This window comes from Hyla sarda, chromosome 1, assembly GCF_029499605.1.
Source record: "Hyla sarda isolate aHylSar1 chromosome 1, aHylSar1.hap1, whole genome shotgun sequence".
NCBI lineage: Eukaryota > Metazoa > Chordata > Amphibia > Anura > Hylidae > Hyla > Hyla sarda.
Window position 1 is genome coordinate 400738229 of NC_079189.1, and position 21035 is coordinate 400759263.

The window sequence follows — 21035 nt, forward strand, 5'->3', positions numbered from 1 at the left end:
TTATAGCATGCACTGCCCACTTTGCTAAGCTGAGACCTGCAAGTGTCATGGATTGTTCTCAATCATCATCTGTGAAGACCAGGTGATGTAAATCTCAAAGGTTTTAAATGCCCAGATTCATCTGACCTTGCCCCAACAATCAGCACCATGGGTTCTTCTAAGCAGTTTGAAGAAATCTGAAACTGAAAATAGTTGACGCTCACAAAGCTGGAGAAGGCTATAAGAAGATAGCAAAACGTTTTCAGATGTCAATATCCTCTGTTCGGAATCCTTGCTAGATTAGCTAAACTACCCCCTTCTACCCTGTTTATTGGAGGGGACTTTAATATCCCATTTTCTACCTCTTCGGACAGGACCTCCCTAGATCACCCCACACCCTCACCCTCACTCATTCGTAATTCCACCCTATTTCGACAATTAATTAGGCGCCACCATTTATTTGACCTTTGGAGGGTGCTGAACCATACTCGCAAAGAATATACCTTTTATTCGCACCCCCACAAAACCCACTCCAGAATTGACACATTTATGGGTAACCTTATGGGCCTCCGCCTGGTTGACAAGGCCCTGATCCACCAGATTACTTGGTCAGATCACGCGCCTGTTACCCTTGATCTTAAACCGACCTCCACTCCACGGAGAGTTTGCCATTGGCGCTTGAATGAATCGCTGCTTAAGACGGAGGCTCATAGGGAATTCCTTAAGACTTGTCTTGAAGAATTTTTTGCCCAAAACACAGGCTCAGTTTCTTCTTTATCCATTCTATGGGAAGCCCACAAGGCAGTACTTAGAGGCCACTGCATCGCACTGTCTTCCAGACTTAAAAGAGATTCGCTCAGATTGACCAATGATACTAAAAAAAAACTGAAAATTTTGGAAGACAAAATGGCTAGATGTCCTTCTGTGCCTACACTCCGATAAATTGTTAATCTGAGGTCTCAACTGAAAGACATTGCAGTTGGGAAGGTTGAGAGGCTTCTTACCTTCATAAAACACAAATATTATATGAAGGCAAATAAATCAGACTCCTTGTTGGCTTCCCAACTGAATTCACAAACAATACAGACTAACCCATTCGCCCTAAAGGACTCCAAAGGCCATCTGGTATACGACCCCTCACATATGGCTAACTTGTTCCATGATTTCTATCATAAGCTATATAATCTCCCTCCTTCCCCCTCCACACAAATAGATGAGAATTTGTCCCGAATCCAAACCTATCTTGCCTCCTGTGATCTTCCGGTGGATGAACCGGATGATTTATGTACATTGAACACTGGTTTCACCGTTGAGGAGATACAGGAGGTGATCAAGGAATTACCCAATGGGAAGTCCCCAGGACCCGACGGTCTACCATATCTCTATTATAAAACGTACTCTGGAATTCTCTCCCCACATTTGGCACGACTGTTTAATTCCTTTATGCAAAATTCCCCCATCCCATCCACTATGCTAAATTCATTCATCACAGTCATCCCGAAAACTGGTAAAGACCCATCAGACTGTTCATGCTACAGACCCATCTCTCTTTTAAATTCGGACTTGAAATTATTTACTAAACTTCTAGCTAATAGGCTAGGCTATATCATCCCCTCTTTAATTAATAAGGACCAAGTGGGCTTTGTGCAGAATGGACAGGCAGGGGACGGCACCCGACGAAACATTGACCTGATAGACATATTGAACAAGACAAAAGCTCCGGGTGTCTTCCTGAGCTTAGACGCAGAAAAAGCGTTTGATAGAATCAGTTGGCCTTTCCTAATGTCAACTCTACGCGCTTACAGACTTTCGGGCCCTTTCCTCGATGCCGTCTCCTGCCTTTATACCTCTCCCACAGCCCAAGTCCGCCTACCTCATGCCACGTCTCGTAGCTTTACCATAAAAAATGGGACTCGCCAAGGATGCCCCCTATCCCCATTACTATTTGTTCTTTGTATTGAACCTCTTGCGATTCGTATCCGCAATGACCCTAACATTCAAGGAATTAAAATCAATTCAAGGGAATTTTAAATCTCCCTATTTGCAGATGACATCCTTTTGTCGCTCTGTAACCCCCAGATCTCCCTACCGAACCTACATATAGCCCTTTCTTAATATAGCAGTCTATCGGGTTATAAAATAAATTCCCACAAGACCGAAGCCCTGCCAATAAATATTTCTGATGAAGTCCTCAGGTCCTTAAAATCCTCCTTCCCGTATAAATGGCAATCTGACTCCATATCTTACTTAGGAATTCACCTCAGCACTAAATACTCAACTTTATATAAGGCAAACTTCCTACCCCTCCTGAATAATATCAAAGCTTTATTGAAAAAATGGTCTTCACTCCCGCTGTCCTTCTTTGGGAGGATGGCCACAGGGGGGATTACATCAAGAGGCGTAAACTGAAGGTTTTGCCATGGCCTTCACAATCTCCTGACCTCAACATAATTGAAAATCTATGGATAGACCTTAAAAGAGCAGTGCGTGACAGACAGTCCAAAAATCTCAAAGAACTGGAAGACTTTTGTAAGGGAGAATGGGCAAAGATACCTCAAACAAGAACTGGAAGACTCTTGGCTGGCTACAAAAAGCATTTACAAGCTGTGATACTTGCCAAAGGGGTCAGTACAAGATATTAACTCTGCAGGGTGCCCAAGCTTTTGCAGATGCCATTTTTTTGTTTTCTGTTATTTTGAAAGTGTAAATGATGAAAATAAAATCTAACTTTTGTTGACATATTATAGGAATGTCTAATCTGTAATTTGATGCCTTTTGGAGATTTTTCCATCTTTCCTTGGCTTCCTTATGCACATTAATACAAATTTTTACCTGGGGTGCCCAAACTTTTGATCCCCACTGTAGTGGCTGAATGAAACAGTGTGGAGGTGTTGGCAGCATGAGGAGACCATATAGAGGCTGAATAGCAAAGCCAGGAGTTGGCAGCAGCATGAGTAGACACTAGGCCTTCACAATCCCTAAGATTATAACATGAATTCTGAAATTTAAACCGAAGATTTTCAGTAGCTAGTACGATGATAACAACATTTTTATTCCCAGACGCAGGCCCAGCAGCATCAGTAAACCATATATTGACTGAATGACACAGCATGGAGTTGGCTGAAGCATGAGACCATACAGTGTCTGAATGGCACAGCCAGGAGTTGGCAGCAGCATGAGTAGACACTAGGCCTTCACAATCCCTAAGATTATAAGATGAATTCTGACATTTAAACCGAAAATTTTGGGTAGCTAGTGCTACCATAACAAAAGTTTTATTCCCAGACCCTGGCCCAGCAGCATAAGTAAACCATATATTGCCTGAATAACACAACCTGGAGTTGGCTGAAGCATTAGGAGACCCCAGGGCTTCACAATCCCTAAGAAAAAAAGACGAAGTTTGAAATTTAAATGGAAGATTTTGGGTAGCTAGTACTACCAAAACAAAAGTTTTTATTCCCAGAACCAGGCCCAGCAGCATCAGTAAACCATATATTGCCTGAATGACACAGCCTGGAGTTGGCAAAAGCATGAGGAAACCATTAAAAAATATAAGAATTTTAAATAGAAATCTAAGATTTTGAAATTGAAATTGAGGATTTTGAAATGGAACTTTTAACTCCCAAGTTTTAGTGTCCCGGGCCCCGGCATGTGGGTACAAAGGACCAAATCTAACAAGAAGTCACATGTCACATGGCAGCGCTATGACGGAACCTGGAGGTGGCATCAGTAGGAGGAGACCATATAGTGTCTGAATGGCACAGCCTGGAGATGACTGAAGCATGAGGAGACCATATAGTGTCTGAATGGCACAGCCTGGAGTTGGAGGTAGCTGAGGAGACAATAGGGTCTCACAAACAATCTCTAAGAATAAAAGATTAATTTTCCATTAAAGATGTATGGTACCTAGTGCTACCATAAACATATATAGGTAATGTCCTAGGCCCAGCAGCTTCACTAAACCATGTAGTTTCTGAATGACACAGATAGAAGCAGGCAGCAGCATGAGTACACAAGAGGGGTTCACAACCCCTAACATTAAAATGTGAAAGTTGAAATCTCTATTGAAGATGCATGTTAGCTAGTGCTACCATGAAATATAGAAACAGACATAAAACTGGGAATTACACTTAAAAAGTTCTTTATCTCAATATTCATTCATGTACAAACTTGCAATGAGATATACAGAACATAATCACCCGGTGCTCAATGAACTGCTCAGAGATCAATCCACTCTGTGTCTTCAGAACTCTCCATCCCAGACTTGCTGCTTGTTGGACTGTACGTTCCTGGCCATGTGGATGCTAATTCTAATTCAAGTCACCACCTGAAGAACCACTCCTTTATTGGGGGTGTCTTGCTAATTGCCTATAATTTTCACCTGTTGTCTGTTCCATTTGCACAACATCATGTGAAATTGATTGTCAATCAGTGTTGCTTCCTGAGTGGACAGTGTGATTTCACGAAAGTGTGATTGACTTAGAGTTACATTGTGTTGTTTAAGTGTTCCCTTTATTTTTTTGAGCAGTGTATTTTTTGCCATTTGACCCATCCAAGTACAAGCTCATAGAATAGACCATACTGTATTACATTATACATTAAGATGTTTGGTTTTCTAGAACTGGGCTCTCACCCATCTAGATCATCCACAAATAGCAAGTCATTCAGAAAATGGACATCTGAAGTACAGTGATCCCCTGATCTGTGATGGCCCCTACATACAATAATTTCAATATACGATGGTCTCTTAGAGGCCATCGCATGTTGAAGGCAGCATCAACATACGATGCTTTTGTATGTTGGGGCCATCGCATAAACGGCTATGCGGAAGCACAGACTGCTTCAGCTGCCATCGTATTGCCGTTTAAGGTGCCCTGTGTGGTCCGTTGATGGTCAATCACCTGTCCCCGACGTTCCAGACCGTCCTCTTCAGGCTCCGCTGCATCGCCGTCGCTCTCCTTCATCGTCATTACTTTGCCGCACAAGCCATCAGGTCATCTAATAGGAACCACGCGCGCAGCAGAGACTGTCCGGAGCGGCGGGGACACCCCGGGGACGTGGCGACAGCGATGGAGGGCGACATCCAGGGCAGCGGTGATGGTCTGGAGCGGTGGGGACAGGTGAGTATAACTGCCTATTCTTTTCATTGCACAGATCCCTCAACATACGATGGTTTCAACTAACGATGGTTCATTTGGAACGGATTACCATCGTATGTAGAGGGATCACTGTACATGTTTAGCATTACTTGCATACAGTATATTAAAAGAATCTTTAGATATGTTCAAAAGCATGTTGCCTATTATCTTCACCTACCACCTCTACCCCCTCTATAAACAGTGGGGATATATAGTAATTATTTATTTAGCAAATGAATATGTATAAAAGAAACATAAAATGTCTTCAAAATTGGTCATTTTGTGAAAATTGTGTAGAATATCTTGTAGGTCCACCTTCACCTCCAAACATTCTATTGGCTTTCATATGGTGGTCTTATTTTTGCATGTATTTGAAATGACATTCACTAATGTGTATAAAATGAGTAGTTGAAAGCAGATATGGATGGAATTCTAGAGATCATATTATGCATTTGTTTGTTATAATTGTCATAATCTTTAGATTTAGTGTTTTTGGTGAGGGAAAACCATTGAGCTCACACAGTGTGTCACTCAAAGCACAGAAGTACACTCCACCGTCTGAAGCTTTAGCATCTAAAATCATCAAAGGAATGACTTTTTTCTTTATGTTGTGCTTAGCTGAAATTCTTGGAGTAGCGTTTACTTCTTCTGATCTTCCAAGACTTCTGAGAATATACTGGAGGCCCCGGCCAGGATATTGAACATACCAGAAAAGATATGGAGCAGTATCTGTGGTACTGTATTCACAATCCAGGTTAATAAATTGTGTAGCCTCCACAGTTACTGCTCTTTTTGGCTGTGTTACACTGTTTGATGTACAGCTTCCTATCAAGAAAATGAGAATTAATCAATATTTCCATAAAAATATATTTTGGGCTCCCCTGGTCCTAAAACTACCTGAGAAAGAGAAGGCAATGACAGCCCAAAAGGAAAACTTCATGGTCGTACCAGGTGTCTTCTGTCCTGTGGTGTGTGCACATTTTCTGTTTCAGCAAGGTTATGATGTAAAGAAAAAAACACTTGGTAAAGAGAAGGTGGAGCTAAATGTGACATTGCTGCGTGATGATTTGTACTGCATTTCACTCATGTTTCTTACAATGGTCTGTAATGTACATAGAGTCATTCACAAGGTTGGTTCAGAAATTGATATGGTGCCTTTATTAGCTTGTTTCTTAAAGGGGCTATCCACCATAACCATAACATTTTAGTATATACCTGGCAGGCAGTAATGGACATGCTTAGGAAGAATCTGCGCTTGTCTTGGGGCTAAATGGCTATGTTGTGAGATTACCATGACACTTTGGCTAGCTTTTTGTGGACTGACTACAAATCCCACAATTCCATTCTCCTCCCTCCCACACATTAGCCACCCCACCCATTGAAACATAAATGAGCTGCATCCATTCAAAAGACCTGTGGTTTTCAATCAGGATGCCTACAGCTGTTGCATTAGTTGCAGATTGATCTCTCTCCCACCAAGCGATTCCTCCACACATTGAAGCAGACAGGCTCCCTGTCATCAGCTGACTAGTGAGTCAGGTCTCGGCCGCATTGCAACCTGGGAAAAATCTGAGACAACAGTCATTTTGTATGCTGATAAAAATAAATATTGGAGTGAAAATCACAGAAGAATTGTGAGAAAACCGTCACACACAGGTACAGACACTATATTATGAACTACTCTAACTTTACAGCCCCTGTAGCATAGTCAAATAAAAAAAAAATCCTGGAATGCCCCTTTAACTTCAAATCTCTACATTTCTGGATTATCTTCAACAGCATCTGAAAAATTGTTTAATTTCCATCTTTGAAAGACTGACAGGAACTGTGCCTGCTGCATTGCCCAATATGACCAATGACAAATCCTCAGCATTCATATATAGTTTAATACAATCTTGAAGCAGGGACCCATCAGTTATCTCCATCAGTTGTCTTCTCCTAGCCACAGCCATACACCAGAAGCTTACAGAAAAATCTGCTACAATATGAAAAGGGGGAGTATTCATCATAATATAGCTAGGGGAGTATTCATCATAATATTTTCAGGGCCACTATTTCTGTTAAGGGGTTGTACTAAGGCAGCATTACTAGTAAAGTTGAGCAAGCTTTTATAAAGCATGGTTCACCTGGCTGGCAGAACTTTTCTTTTGGTTTCCGGTAAACGATTTCTACACAAACCAGCAATGCAATAGCCCTCAAAACATGTGTATAACACTGCCTAAGAACTAGATGACACTACAAGGGTCATCTAGGAATGCATTCGGTTTTAAAGGGGTACTCCCGTGGAAAACATTTTTTTTTTAAATCAACTGGTGACAGAAATTTAAACAGATTGAAAAGTGATCCCACCAATAAAATCTTGGAGCAGCTCAGATCCTTTTTAATAAACAGGGTCGGATTGGGAGTCGTAGATGAGAAAACTGCAGAACGTCTTATGCCGTCTCATCCTTCTAAACCAAAATGGCACTTACTCCCAAAAATTCATAAAAATGTCAACCCCCCCCCTCCCAGTTGCCCGATCGTGGCCAGGAGGGGGTCAGTGACTGAGTTTCTCTCCAAATTTATCGATTGGACACTCAGACCCATCTTATCATGCATGCCTTCATATGTTAAAGATTCATGTGACATCATCCAGTTCACTGAGACTTTTTATTGGCAAAAGACCTTTATGTTAGCAACCATAGACATTGAGAGCCTGTACACCCGCATCCCTCACAATGCGGGTGTACAGGCTATCCGTTCTATTCTGAGCACTGCTAACAAAAGTCCTGAATTTATGAATTTCATCTGTGACGCCCTGCGGTTTGTGCTTGATCACAATACCTTCCGTTTGGAATCTCAATGGTTCAAACAAATATCCGGGACCGCGATGGGGAGTGCTACCTCATGTTCATACGCCAACCTCATTTTGTCATTCTTCGAAAAATAATATTTCTACTGTGCAGATAATCCCTATATGAAGCACATTAAAGGTGTACTCCGCCCCTAGATGTCAGATCGCCGGTGTCCCGCTGCTGGGGACCCCCAGGATCTACCATGCGGCATCCATCTTTAGCGGCTTCCGGAACCACTGGAGGTCCTCAGGCTGAGTCCATCTCGACCACGGGTACGGAAGATCGTGACGTCACGACTCCGCCCCTGTGTGACGTCACACTCCGGCCCTCAATGCAAGTCTATGGGAGGGGGCATGACAGCTGTCACGCCCCACACAGGAAACTCTCCCTATTTCCACCTAAAAGCCCTGGGAAATGGCACTGTTTGTGGGGGGAAATAGGGAGAAGTTCCTGTGTGGGGCCACCCTTTTTAGGATGAGTAACACTTGCCAAGAAGGGAATTAATAATGCGGGAGTAGGGCCTTACAGGGGAAGTTTTTACTTCCACCGGTTACAATGGACCATACGTTGTTCCTTTCCACCTTTTAGAGGTCTTTGCATCACATCAATACTTGGTGGTGTATGTGGCACATCCATATTTGTGAAGTATTGGTGTGGCACCATGGTCAATCTACTCTGATGCATTAGGCAATGGTGGGTGGAAATCCTGGCTGATCCATGCCTGATTCATCTTCACAAAGGTCAGTCTCTCCACATTTTTCAAGGACAAACGAGTTCTCCTAGGGGTGACTATGGCCCCCGCCGCACTAAACACCCCCTCTGATGGCACACTACTGGCCGTGCAAGACAGCTTTTCAAGGGCAAACTCTGCTAATTGGGGCCACAAATCAAGTTTGGCTGCCCAGAAGTCCAGTAGATCTTCAAGGTGTGTTTTCATGGTCATGTCAAGGTATGCCACCACCTGCTGGTTCAGGTCCTGCTCCAGGTCTACCAGCTGATGATGAGTTGCTTCACTATGCGGGTGAAGAAAGCTACTCATCAGCGACTATAGACTCAGGCTGCTGCTGATGAAGCTGGTACTTCTCCTGGAAGGTGAGCGCTGGGGGGCTCCAGAGTCAGACCTGCAAGAGGATGAAAGATGGCAACTGACTGCGTAGGATGTCTCTGTAGTAGGTTAGCTTGTTCTCCCTCTAAGTGGGTGTAAAAAAGGCCCCCATTTTGTGCCAGTAGCGAGGGTCCAATAAGGTAGAGAGCCAGACGTCATCCTGATGCCGAATGGTGACACTTCGGCGGTCACTACGCAAGCAAGTGAGCATGCATCGTACCATTTGTGCAAGTGACTCGGAGGGACTCCCTGCCTCCATCTCCACTGCATACTGCCACGGTGTGTCTGGGTCCTCTGTCTTGCCTTCCTCATAACCCTCTAGTTGCTCCTGCTCCTCGTCTCCCATCAGATAACTAGAAAAACCGCCCATCTCATGAAACCTAAACTGTGCTCCACTGTGCCCCTCCTCTTCCTCGTCCAGTTCACTCCCCACAGGGCTCATATGGCGATGAGATGTAGGCGCGACGTCTCCAGTGCCCTGACGAGCCATCGTTTCCAACACGTGTTGTAGTAGATGAAGGAGTGGAATGACGTTGTTCATCACGTAATCCTGGCGACTGACTAATAAGGTGGTTTCCTCAAAGGGTCTGAGCAAAGGGCAGGTGTAACGTATGAGCTGCCACTGGTTGACATTGAAGTTACACAGGGGATTCCCCCTATCTGCCTGGATCATCAAGAAATCGGTGATGGATTTTTTTTTGTTCGTATAGTCGGTCCAAAATATGGAGGGTGGAATTCCAACATGTGGAAACATCGCAAATCAGACTATGTTGGGGGATACCGTTCTGACGCTGCCGCTTAAGGAGGGTATGCTTTGCAGTGTACGAGTGGCTGAAGTGCATGCAATGTTTCCTTCCCATTGTTAGGATGTCTTGCTGATGGGGGGAACACTTCAGGATCTGCTTGACAACCAGATTGAACATGTGTGCCTTGTAGGGCGCATGGCTTAGGCTTCCTTGTCGCAGCACAGACAAGATGTTCTTCTTGTTGTCGGTCACCATGGTTCCCATTTCCAGTTTTCGTGGAGTAAGCCATGATACGATTTCTTGATGAATGACTTTTAGCAGTTCCTCCCCTGTGTGACTCCGTTCGATAAGGCAAACCGTGTGAAGAACAGCATGACACCGCCATGTCCTGCACACATGGTATGCTGGAGGGGCACTGAGACATGTCTGTGCAGTAGAGGCTGAGGACACGGTGGAGAATGAGGAGGCGGAGTCACACACTGTCACGGTACCAATGGCCTGAGAGCGTGGAGGAAGCGGCATGAACTGTCCAAGTTGCTGCTGTGGCTGTGCAGGAACCACATTCACCCAGTGGGCCATACAGTACATATATTGTCCCTGACCATAGTTACAGCTACACACATCAGCGCTGCCGTGGACTTTGGTACACACCAACAGGCTCAAGGACTGGCCCACCTTCTCTTCCACAAAATTGTGCAGGGCTGGTACTGCCTTCTTCCCAAAGAAATGACAGCTTGGGACTCTCCACCTTGGCTCGGCACAAGTCATCAGTTCTCTGAAAGGTGCAGAGTCCATCACTAGAAAAGGGAGGGACTCCAGCACCAGCAACTTGGACAGGAGCACATTCAGCTTCTGCGCCGTTGGATGAGTGGGCACATACTGTGGTCTCTTGGACATGGCTTCGCCGATGGATTGCTGGCGGAATGACTGACTCAAAGTAGGAGAAGCAGGAGATGGGTATGACACACAGCTCCCTTCGGAGCCTTGGCAGGCTGAAACAAGGTGCGGCTTACCACTGGGTGATGCAGCAGGCTGGACCACCACATCGGAGCCATGGTTCTCCCAAGCCACTTCATGGTGACTCTGCATATGTTGACGCAGGGCCGTGGTGCCAACATTCGGACCCTGGCCATGCTTCACCTTCTGCTGACACATCTTGCATGTGGCCATGTTAACCTCATGCTTGATGAAAAACTACCACAATGCCGAGTAGCTGATTTTCCCACCAACAGTCCGCACTAATTGACTGCAACTGTCGCCGACTCCAGTAACCTCTGTTCCACTACCTCCCGGGAAGGTAGGCTTCCGCAAAAAAGGTGGTCTACCCCGGGCACGTTTGGCTCCAGACTTTCCACTTCTGCCACCATGCTGACTGCCAACCATGCTACCATCTTGCTGGCTCAGCTGCTGCCTCACGTGCAACCTGCAACCCTCTTCTCCTGATGATGAGGAAGCCCCTTCGGCATCAAGCTCCCAAGTGCGATCGGCTTCATCATCATCGAGTTACATAGTTAGTACGGTCGAAAAAAGACATATGTCCATCAAGTTCAACCAGGGAATTAAGGGGTAGGGGTGCGGCGCGATATTGGGGAAGGGATGGGATTTTATATTTCTTCATAAGCATTAATGTTATTTTGTTCCAGGAATGTTGTGTTTGCACATCACTGATGTCCTCATGTTCCTCAACAGTGTCTGCTTCAGGAGCCTGAACACTTGCAACACCACCTCCCACGCCTCTCTCCTCATCTCTACTTGCCCGCCTAGCAGAGGAAGCGGCGAACGTCTTCTCCACTTCTTGGCTGGGCAGTAGCTGCTGACTGTCTTCTATTAGATCGTCTCAGTAAATAGTGAAGCTGAACCCACAGCATAAGATACTTCTGTAGGGGAGGGAACAGCATAGGACAGAGGCAATGGGAGGACAGGGACTGCTCCCGGGCCATGCCAACTGAAGGTTGTGTCTGAGGAACCCACCGACTGGGGGTGTCAGATATCACTTGTGATTTAGTGGATGACCGTGTTAACCAATCGATAATGGCAGATGGGTTGCTGGTCGAGACACAACCGCTAGCTGATACCGGGAGCTCAGGCATCTCGCTGCAACTCCTGCTGCTGCGACCTCTGCTTGATGAATTTAGGCCTTCGCCACGTCCTGGCACTTCTCTGCCTGACATACTGCGTATATGAGGGGAGTACAATATGCTCCACTACACTTAAAACATTATTTGTCTACAACAACAGCCGGTGTGTACTTTTGGCTGGCCTTTCACAGTATCTTGTCCCTTGAGACTTTACAGGAACAAAATGGTACACCACGTAGATGTACATATGTGGTATGCACTTATGAGGGGAGTACAATGTGCTCCACTATGCTTAAAACAGTATTTGTCTACAACACCGGCAGGTGTGTACTTTTGGCGGGCCTTTCACAGTATCTAGGCCCTTGAGACTTTAACAAGAACAAAATGGTACACCACGTAGATGTACATATGTGGTATGCACTTATGAGGGGAGTACAATGTGCTCCACTACACTTAAAACAGTATTTGTCTACAACACCAGCAGGTGTGTACTTTTGGCTGGCCTTTCACAGTATCTAGGCCCTTAAGAATTTAACAGGAACAAAATGGTACACCACTTAGATGTACGTATGTGGTATGCACTTATACGGGGAGTACAATGTGCTCCAGTACGCTTAAAACAGTTTTGTCTACAACGCCAGCAGGTATGTAGTTTTGGCTGGCCTTTCACAGTAACTAGGCCAGTGAGACTTTAACAGGAATAAAATGGTACTCCACTTAGATGTACACACTGTTTATACTTAATAGAGGACAATATGCTTTTAGTGCTCTGCTCACCCTAACTGGCTGTCTACTATAAGCTTTTCAGTTTTTGTACACACCAGTGCTGCAGCACACAGTCGCTGTGTACTACACGCAAAATTTCACTTTATATCTCAATCTCTCTCCCTTCCTTATCAGTTCTTCTAGGCTGGATTTGGGATGGAATTGAATCACTGCTGTCTGCAATAGAACGCTGATGTGAGTGGCTGCAAGATGGCTGACGATTATATAGGGCTGTGACATCACAGGGGTGGCTTGCTGCTGATGGGCTGCATGCTGCAAGTGATTCAGGGTAATCCCGCTGACCCTTGTTCCCACCTTACCACATTCCCTCAAGTTCGCTAGGAATGCAGATTTTTGTTATACCTAGCTAGAAATGCTATGTTTATTATTAAACCCAGGAAATACAGGTAACTTGGCCTAAAAGGCTTATTCTCCTGTTTTGCCTGTGAGTTGTATGCAAGCAAGGATTGGCTAACCTGCAGTCATGTGGTCTAGCTGTTAGCTACAACGTATGCTGGGCTACCCTGACTTTATCTCAATGTTACTATTTCCTCATCCTATGCTGAAATGGTGCCAGCACGCCATGTGTTTCTCATGTAGGGAACAGGTAAGATGCTGGAAGCACAAAGAGTCAAAGAGATCTAAGCAGCTAACTTTGTAGTTGAGTTGTGGCAGGGAGAAGCTGTCATTGAGGTCTGGGTTGGATAAAAAAAAATGAAATGCCGCTGCTCCACTCTTGCATTAAGGACCTCCAGTGTCTTGAGTGGAACTTTGGTTTCCTAAAGGTCCAGTAGGGTCTAATTTCCAAGTCATTAACCGATGCTCAGGCAACCTGGGTTTTATAAAGGAATCCCCTTCCTTCATTCTTGGCTTAAACAGTAATGCCTATTTTGTTCCTGTGATCTGCAAAGGTGAAATATTTTTGATACTTCCTTTTTGAGTCAGCTCACATATTTCACCATGTCAATTTGTCTGCTGCCTGCCGTGATCCCTGTCTGTCTGATAACCACATACTGTCTTCCATGACTTCTGCCTGACAACTTGGTAATGCCATCTGCTGACATCTGCTCAGTTCCTCAACAACATTTTGCTAAGGGAGACTACTCTTGGCATAGAAACCTAGGGACTAGAAGCTCTATACTGTATATAGCATAGTCAATTGATTTATTTAGATCTTTATTATTACAGACAACATTTTGCCTTGGTATGAGTTGGACTTTTATTTTGGTTCTATATATATATTTTCTTTTTGCTATATGTTATTGCTTTTCAGAAGGAAATTTGAGAATGGAACTTGCTCTACTATTCTTAGTAAAGACTGAGAAAAGATTAACAAACAAAATACACATTTGAAGGAAGAACATTGTGCACCATTATATAACAAGATTATTTGTAGAAATCTTAGATTCCTCATATTGAGCATTATTCAAAAAATTGTTTTCTAAATGTCATTGACTTTAGGATCACAGATAACTCGAAAGTTTCTTGTAGGGTAATGTCTGTACTGACACACTGTGTCACTCACAGCGCAGATGTAGACTCCAGTGTCAGAAGGAACAAGATCAGATATCCGCAAGGGAATAAACTTTTTGTCTAAAAGTGTGGCTGAAAACTTTCCATTGGATGATCCATCTTCTAACTTAAATCCTGCTATTCTTAAAATATTCTGAGGGTTTTTCCCAGGATACTGAACGTACCAGAATAGATATGGTGATGTACTTTTTGTTTCATATTCACAGTCCAAAGTTATAGAGTCCCCTTCCCTTGCAGTTTCTTCAAGGCTCGACTGTTTTACAAAGTCAGCTCTGCAAATACCTGCTGCGATAAAGAAAATGAATAGTGGATGTGATGATGAACAAGGTAAATGGAATTACATGAAAGCAGGTGTCCTTACCTGGCAATGCAATCCATAATAGTAGATACAATCTCATCTTCATAGCCATCGTTTGTTCTCTGGTAGGACCGTATTTACCAAAAAATGAATAAAACACAGAAGTATAGGAGGAGGAGTACTGGAAGATGCAAGAGTTTAGGCACACGCCCTTTGTATGCTATGTAATATCAGACCAGGTGCATCTCTGTAGTTTCTCAAAATATAGCACATTTACAGGAAATGTCTGTTCAGTACATAATGGTGGAGGAATTATAGTTATTAATATGTATTTTATCAATACTGAAAAAGACTGGCAACTTTGGTTCTCTTTGATGATTCAGGTAAAATAGAAGTTAGTGCACTGGCAATGAAATAAGCCTCAAAACTTGTATAACACTGCCTAAGAGCTCTAAAGCCCTGTATAACACTGCTAGGGTCACCGAGATGCAAGTAGTTTTAAGGCTAAGTTACATCGACATGCGGTAACCCATGGTAACTAACAGCTTGTTTAGAAACCCATTGCACTAGCGGATTTTGTATCCCTTTGAACACTAAAATGCAGCTGCATAAAATATCCCTTTTGTTGGCAGATGCCTGCCAGTGATAAAATGCACACAGGTATTGGAAGATGCAATTGACTTTTTCTAAGTGTTCCAAAATTCTCCCTTTTGGGGAATTTTTACGGGACTTGTTGTCCAATAATAGTGATGAAGAAACAGATTTTATATGAAAAAAAAAATGATGCCATTTGTGTATGTGTAGGCGTGGCTGGTAGTAGCGGCAGCAAAGTTAATGGTGGACTGGTGATAGTTGTACTCAGCATACAGCAGGCAGTGGTGGACTGGTTGGAGTTGTAGTCTCCAGTGGACAGCAGGTAGTCATGGACTGTAGGTATTTGTAGTATCTAGCGAACAGCAGACAGTAGTGGACTGGTGGTTGTAGTAGCCAGCAGACAGCAGGGGTAGAAGTAGTACTGGCTAATCATTGACATTTGGCACAGGAGTTTTAAATTCCTCACTGATCCATACCTCATTCATTTTAACATACATGAGTTTTTCCATGTTGCTGGTAGACAATCTTATTTGCTTAGGGGTGACAATGCTGCCAGCCATGCTGAACACTCTCTCTGATGCTACACTGGAGGGTGGATAAAGTATCCCTGGTTTTTGCCAGATGCCTGCTGGAGTTAAATGAACATCTAGGTATCGAAAGATGCATTGTCTTTTTTTCAAAGATTCCAAAAAGTATCCCTTTTCGTGAGTTGCAACAGGATTAGTAACAATGTCTGAAACAGTGAAGAATCTGACAACTGAAGAAATTGCTTTTGTAAATTTTGAAAATTTGTAAAAACTATAAAAAATTAGCTTTTTGGGAGAAGTAAAAGATACCTTTACACAATAAAGAAGTGTTTTTCTTTTAATTTAGAAATTATTTATGAATGATACAAAATTCTCCTTAAATTAATTTTTTTAAGTTAAATTTTCAAAAACAAAGTTTAAAAAAAATATATTTTAAACTTTAAAAAATGATATGCAATTCTCCCTTTAGGGGAGGACATTAACACCTTAAGGACTCAGCCCATTTGGGCCTTAAGGACTCAGACAATTTTATTTTTATGTTTTTTTTTTTTTCCTCGCCTTCAAAAAATCATAACTCTTTTATATTTTCATCCACAGACTAGTATGAGGGCTTGTTTTTTGCGTGACCAGTTGTCCGTTGTAATGCCATCACTCATTTTACAACAAAATGTATGGCGCAACCAAATAAATACAATTTGTGTGGGGAAATTAAAAAGAAAACCGTAATTTAACATATTTTGGAAGGTTTCATTTTCACGCTGTACAATTTACGGTAAAAATGACATGTGTTCTTTATTCTTTGGGTCACTACAATAAAATTATACCCATGATAACATACTTTTCTATCACTGTTGTGCTTAAAAAAAAATCGCAAACTGTTTAACCAAATTAGTACGTTTAAAATCCCCCTATTTTGAAGACCTATAACTTTTCAATTTTCCGTATAAGCAGCGGTATGAGGGCTCATTTTTTGCGCCGTGATCTGTACTTTTTATTGATACCATATTTGCCTATATAAAACTTTTAATACATTTTTAATAAATATTTTGTGAATAAAATGTTATAAAAAAGCAGCTAGTTTGGACTTTTTTTTTTTTTACATTCACGTCGTTCACCGTATCATTAACATTTTATTTTAATAGTTGGGATATTTATGCATGCGGCGATACCAAATATGTATATAAAATATATATTTTTACGCTTTTTGGGGGTGAAGATGGGACAATTTACGTTTTTGTTGGGGGAGGGTTTTTTTCACATTTTTTTAAACTTTTTTTTTACTTTTATTTTTACACTTCAATAGTCCCCATAGGGGACTATTTATAGCAATCATTCAATTGCTAATATTGTTCAGTGCTATGCATAGGACATAGCACTGATCAGTATTATCGGTCATCTTCTGCTCTGGTCTGCTTGATCGCAGACCAGAGCAGAAGACCTGTGGAAGGCAGCGGAGGCACGTGAGGGGACCTCCGGCTGTCATGCTTGGATGATCGGATCCCCGCGGCACCACTGGGGGCGATCTGATCATCCATTTTAGTGTCCGCAATGCTGCAGATGCAATATTAAAGTGATAACTCCCATGTGAGTAAACAGAATCATTTATCTAAAATGCAAATGTCTGCCAAGTATAGTAGAGAGCTGCAATTGTGCAGCTAGTCAAAACATGCTCTCCTTAATTATAATATTAGCAGAAAAAAAACATGAAATTGTCCCTGTCCAAACGTGTTTCCATGCAGGAGACCTAGTATCATTAGTCGCCCGCACATCATCAGGGGACAAGCATCTCATAGATATAAAGGAATCTAGACTATGCACGACAGTAATGTATACTGCAATTCTAGGGCTAAAGATAGGAGAGCCAACTCAGAAATTCCTCTGAGTGAAGGTGCTGACAAAAATTCAGTCAGTCCATAAACAGGTGCAAATATATAAAAAGCACTACTAAGGTTATCCAAAAACGTCCCGCAGGTAATTACTGCTAGGCTGGTGTAGCCTAAACTTGTCCGGTATGCAGTAACCTGAAATAGAAAAGATACAGTGCAATACTGATAAATAGTCCTTGCTCTCTTCAAAACAGTGGATGCAAGCATTACATGGGGCTTTATCAATGTCTAAAACCCACCTCTGTGCTGTGTCCTATTGGCCTTGGAGCCGAATGACGCATGAACATCAACAAACCATTGCTAAACCTGGGGTCATGTGATAGCTGAAAGGTAGGCTAGGTATACTGTGACGTTATCTTGATGTCCCAGTACTTCCTCCTTTCCCGTAGGTGTCCAAACTCCATATGTTCCTCATCCCTTGTGCTATTATTGCACATATTGCCAGGTTCTGTGAGCCATGATAACCTTAAAATTTGCATCAAATGAGGGCTTGCTAATTTTTACTCCTTATGATTGATATATATATATATATATATATATATATATATATATATATCAATCATAAGGAGTAAAAATTAGCAAGCCCTCATTTGATGCAAATTTTAAGGTTATCATGGCTCACAGAACCTGGCAATATGTGCAATAATAGCACAAGGGATGAGGAACATATGGAGTTTGGACATGGCTCTGGTGACATTTTTTTATTTATGATGTGGTTCTTTTTGTTTTGGGGAGTAATAACAGACAGCTTGTGGTTTTGTATGGCTTATCGCAGTCTCAGACTCTGCTCACAAAATCAGGGGTATGATATCACAATATCTTAGCTTTAACCCCTTCTGTTTTTGCATTTTCATTTTTCCTCATTACCTTCTAAAAATCATAACGCTTTAAATTTTGCACATAAAATTCCAAATTATGCTTATTTTTTGTGCCACCAATTCTTCTTTGCAGTGACATTAGTCATTTCAACTAAAAATCCACGACGAAACGGAAAAAAAATTCATTGTGCAACAAAATTGAAGAAAAATTTTATTTTGTAACTTTTGGGGACTTCCGTTTCTACGCAGTGAATTTTTTGGTAAAAATAACACCTTATCTTTATTTTGTAGGTCCATACGGTTAAATTGATACCCTACTTATATAGGTTGGGTATTGTCGTACTTCGGAGGGCTCATTTTTTGCGCCGTGTTCTGAAGTTTTTATCTCTACCATTTTTGCATTGATGGGTCTTTTTGATCGCATTTTATTCATTTTTTCATGATATAAAAAGTGACCAAAAATACACTATTTTGAAAATACACTATTTGCGTGTACGCCATTGACCGTGCGGTTTAATTAATGATATAGTTTTATAGTTCAGACATTTTCGCACGCGGCGATACCACAAATGTTTATTTTTATTTACACAGTTTTTAGTTTTTTTATGGGAAAAGGGGGTAATTCAAACTTTTATTAACTTTTGTTAACCTTTGTTAACCTTTTTTTCACTTTTTTTTGCAGTGCTATAGCTCCCATAGGGGGCTATAGCGCTGCACACACTGATCTTTTACCCTGATCCCTGCAAAGCCATAGCTTTGCATGGATCAGCGAGATAGGGGCTTGATTGCTTAAGCCTGTAGCTCAGGCTAGGAGCAATCAAACGCCGATTGGACGCGACAGAGCAAGGTAAGGGGGCCTCCGCTCGCGTCCTAGCTGATCGGGACATCGCGATTTTATTGCGATGTCCCAATCAGCCCGACTGAGCTGCCGGGAAGCGTTTACTTTCATTTTTAGACGCATCTAAAAGGTTACCAGCGCGTGGCACAACGATCGGTGCCGCACGCTATTAGCCCAGGGTCCCGGCTATCATTAGCGGGCGTGACCCCGGCGTGACCCCGTTTTAAACACCTGGACCGGGCGAGAGGCGTACAGGTAGGAGTTAACCCAGAAGGAGTTAACCCAGAAGTGTAATAGTTCAGTCCAATACAAAGCCCTCCTACCACAGGGTCACTTTATACAATTTCTCATTTGTCACTGTAGGCCTTTCCAGGCTAACCAAGACTCATTCTCTGCACCATAAATGTAAAGAAATTTGGTAGTACAATGGAGGCCTCATGTACTTTCAGAAGAGTCATGTTATAGGCTTGACAATTTATTCCACATCAAAATTTGCCAATTGATAACCAAACCCTATTTGCCATTCTCTAATATCGATATAAAAGTTACGGTAACTTTCATTAATGCAAAGCCTAAAATTGAAAACTCTGCAGGGATTCAGCCAATAGTATAGGAAATTACACTTAATGGACCTCATTTACTAAGAGTGGAGTGGAGTTTTATGTGTGTGTGTGTGGGGGGGGGGGGAGGTTCCAGACAGGTATTTTTTTAAAGTTTATGTTTTTATTATGTTAGTAATTTAATATCATACTTTACACTGGCTCTACTGCTGGCTGTCAGAGATATAGACTGTATTAGACTGTATTTTCTATAAAATTACTTGGACCCTTGGCTGGGTATTTACTTTTAGGCTTTGCATTAATAAAACTTAAAGGGGTACTCCGTCCACAGACATCTTATCCCCTGTCAAAAAGAATAGGGAATAAGATGTCTGTGGGCGGAGTACCCCTAAAAGTTTTATGTCAGTTTTATGTAATGGGAAATCGGGTTTTGGTTACCAACTGGTAATGTGAAGTGGAATTCATACCGCCCTCCAACCTTGAGTTGCATTTTTTTTTTGTGTTTACGTTTTCAAAAGTAATCTCTAACTTCAACCGACTAATATACATTAAAAGCTCTAAAAACAAACAAACAACAAACCAGTATAATATAAACAACATAAAACTTGACTAAACTTTTGACACTTAATAAAAAAAATAGTTATTACAAACTTTTAACTAACTAGTTTAAAAACTTATCTCTAGGGGTCTTAAGAGTGAAACATCATACAAGAGATGCCAACTACTTTGTGTAAAGTGACAATAATAAGAATCTAGGGAGCTGATATGACTAAGCAGTAGGAATTATTTTGGTTCATTTCCAGGAAATATTTTTCCCGAAGGACATGTCTTTCTAATAAAGCTGCCGTACACTCCTATACTGGAGTCAATTGAAAAGATGGTGATGAACATGTACAGAGCTTATTTATGACACTAAGCAGTTATGTTTGACCTCATTGTTACATGGATAAGAACAGGTAAGGGGAGAAACCTTGATCTGTAGCAGAAGTGTTTGGTGGGTATTATGCTGTACATAATCTAAATAAAGCATCATATTTATGCTATGCATTATGCAATCACTTTTCACCCTCCATCATGTACTAATATAACTACGTAAAAATTGGTACTACTTTTATATATAGTCATTTAACTGGGTACAAACTGTTACACAGTAAGGAGTTGGCAAGTTGCATACACCATAGGGGAACATTCATCAATGTTTGCTTATGTATTCCTTTTTTAAGTCATTTTTTTCTTACAATTTTTTTGCTCATGTGCGACTTATTTATCAACTGGTTTCAGCCTGTTGATAAATTTCTTTCATGTAATCAATTTGGAATAAATTTAGTAGGTTTTT

At 42.0% G+C, this 21035-nt stretch overlaps 3 gene segments (V, D, J or C); all 3 read right to left on the reverse strand.

Annotated features, from left to right (window-relative positions):
• LOC130277220 (T cell receptor alpha variable 38-1-like) overlaps positions 1–21035 on the reverse strand; it is an 82211-nt gene that overhangs the window by 9330 nt on the left and 51846 nt on the right.
• LOC130367385 (T cell receptor alpha variable 3-like) lies at positions 5557–6075 on the reverse strand. The segment is given in 2 exon segments: positions 5557–5942; positions 6015–6075. Coding segments are annotated over 2 exon segments (429 nt in total).
• LOC130367441 (T cell receptor alpha variable 9-1-like) lies at positions 14087–14588 on the reverse strand. The segment is given in 2 exon segments: positions 14087–14463; positions 14540–14588. Coding segments are annotated over 2 exon segments (426 nt in total).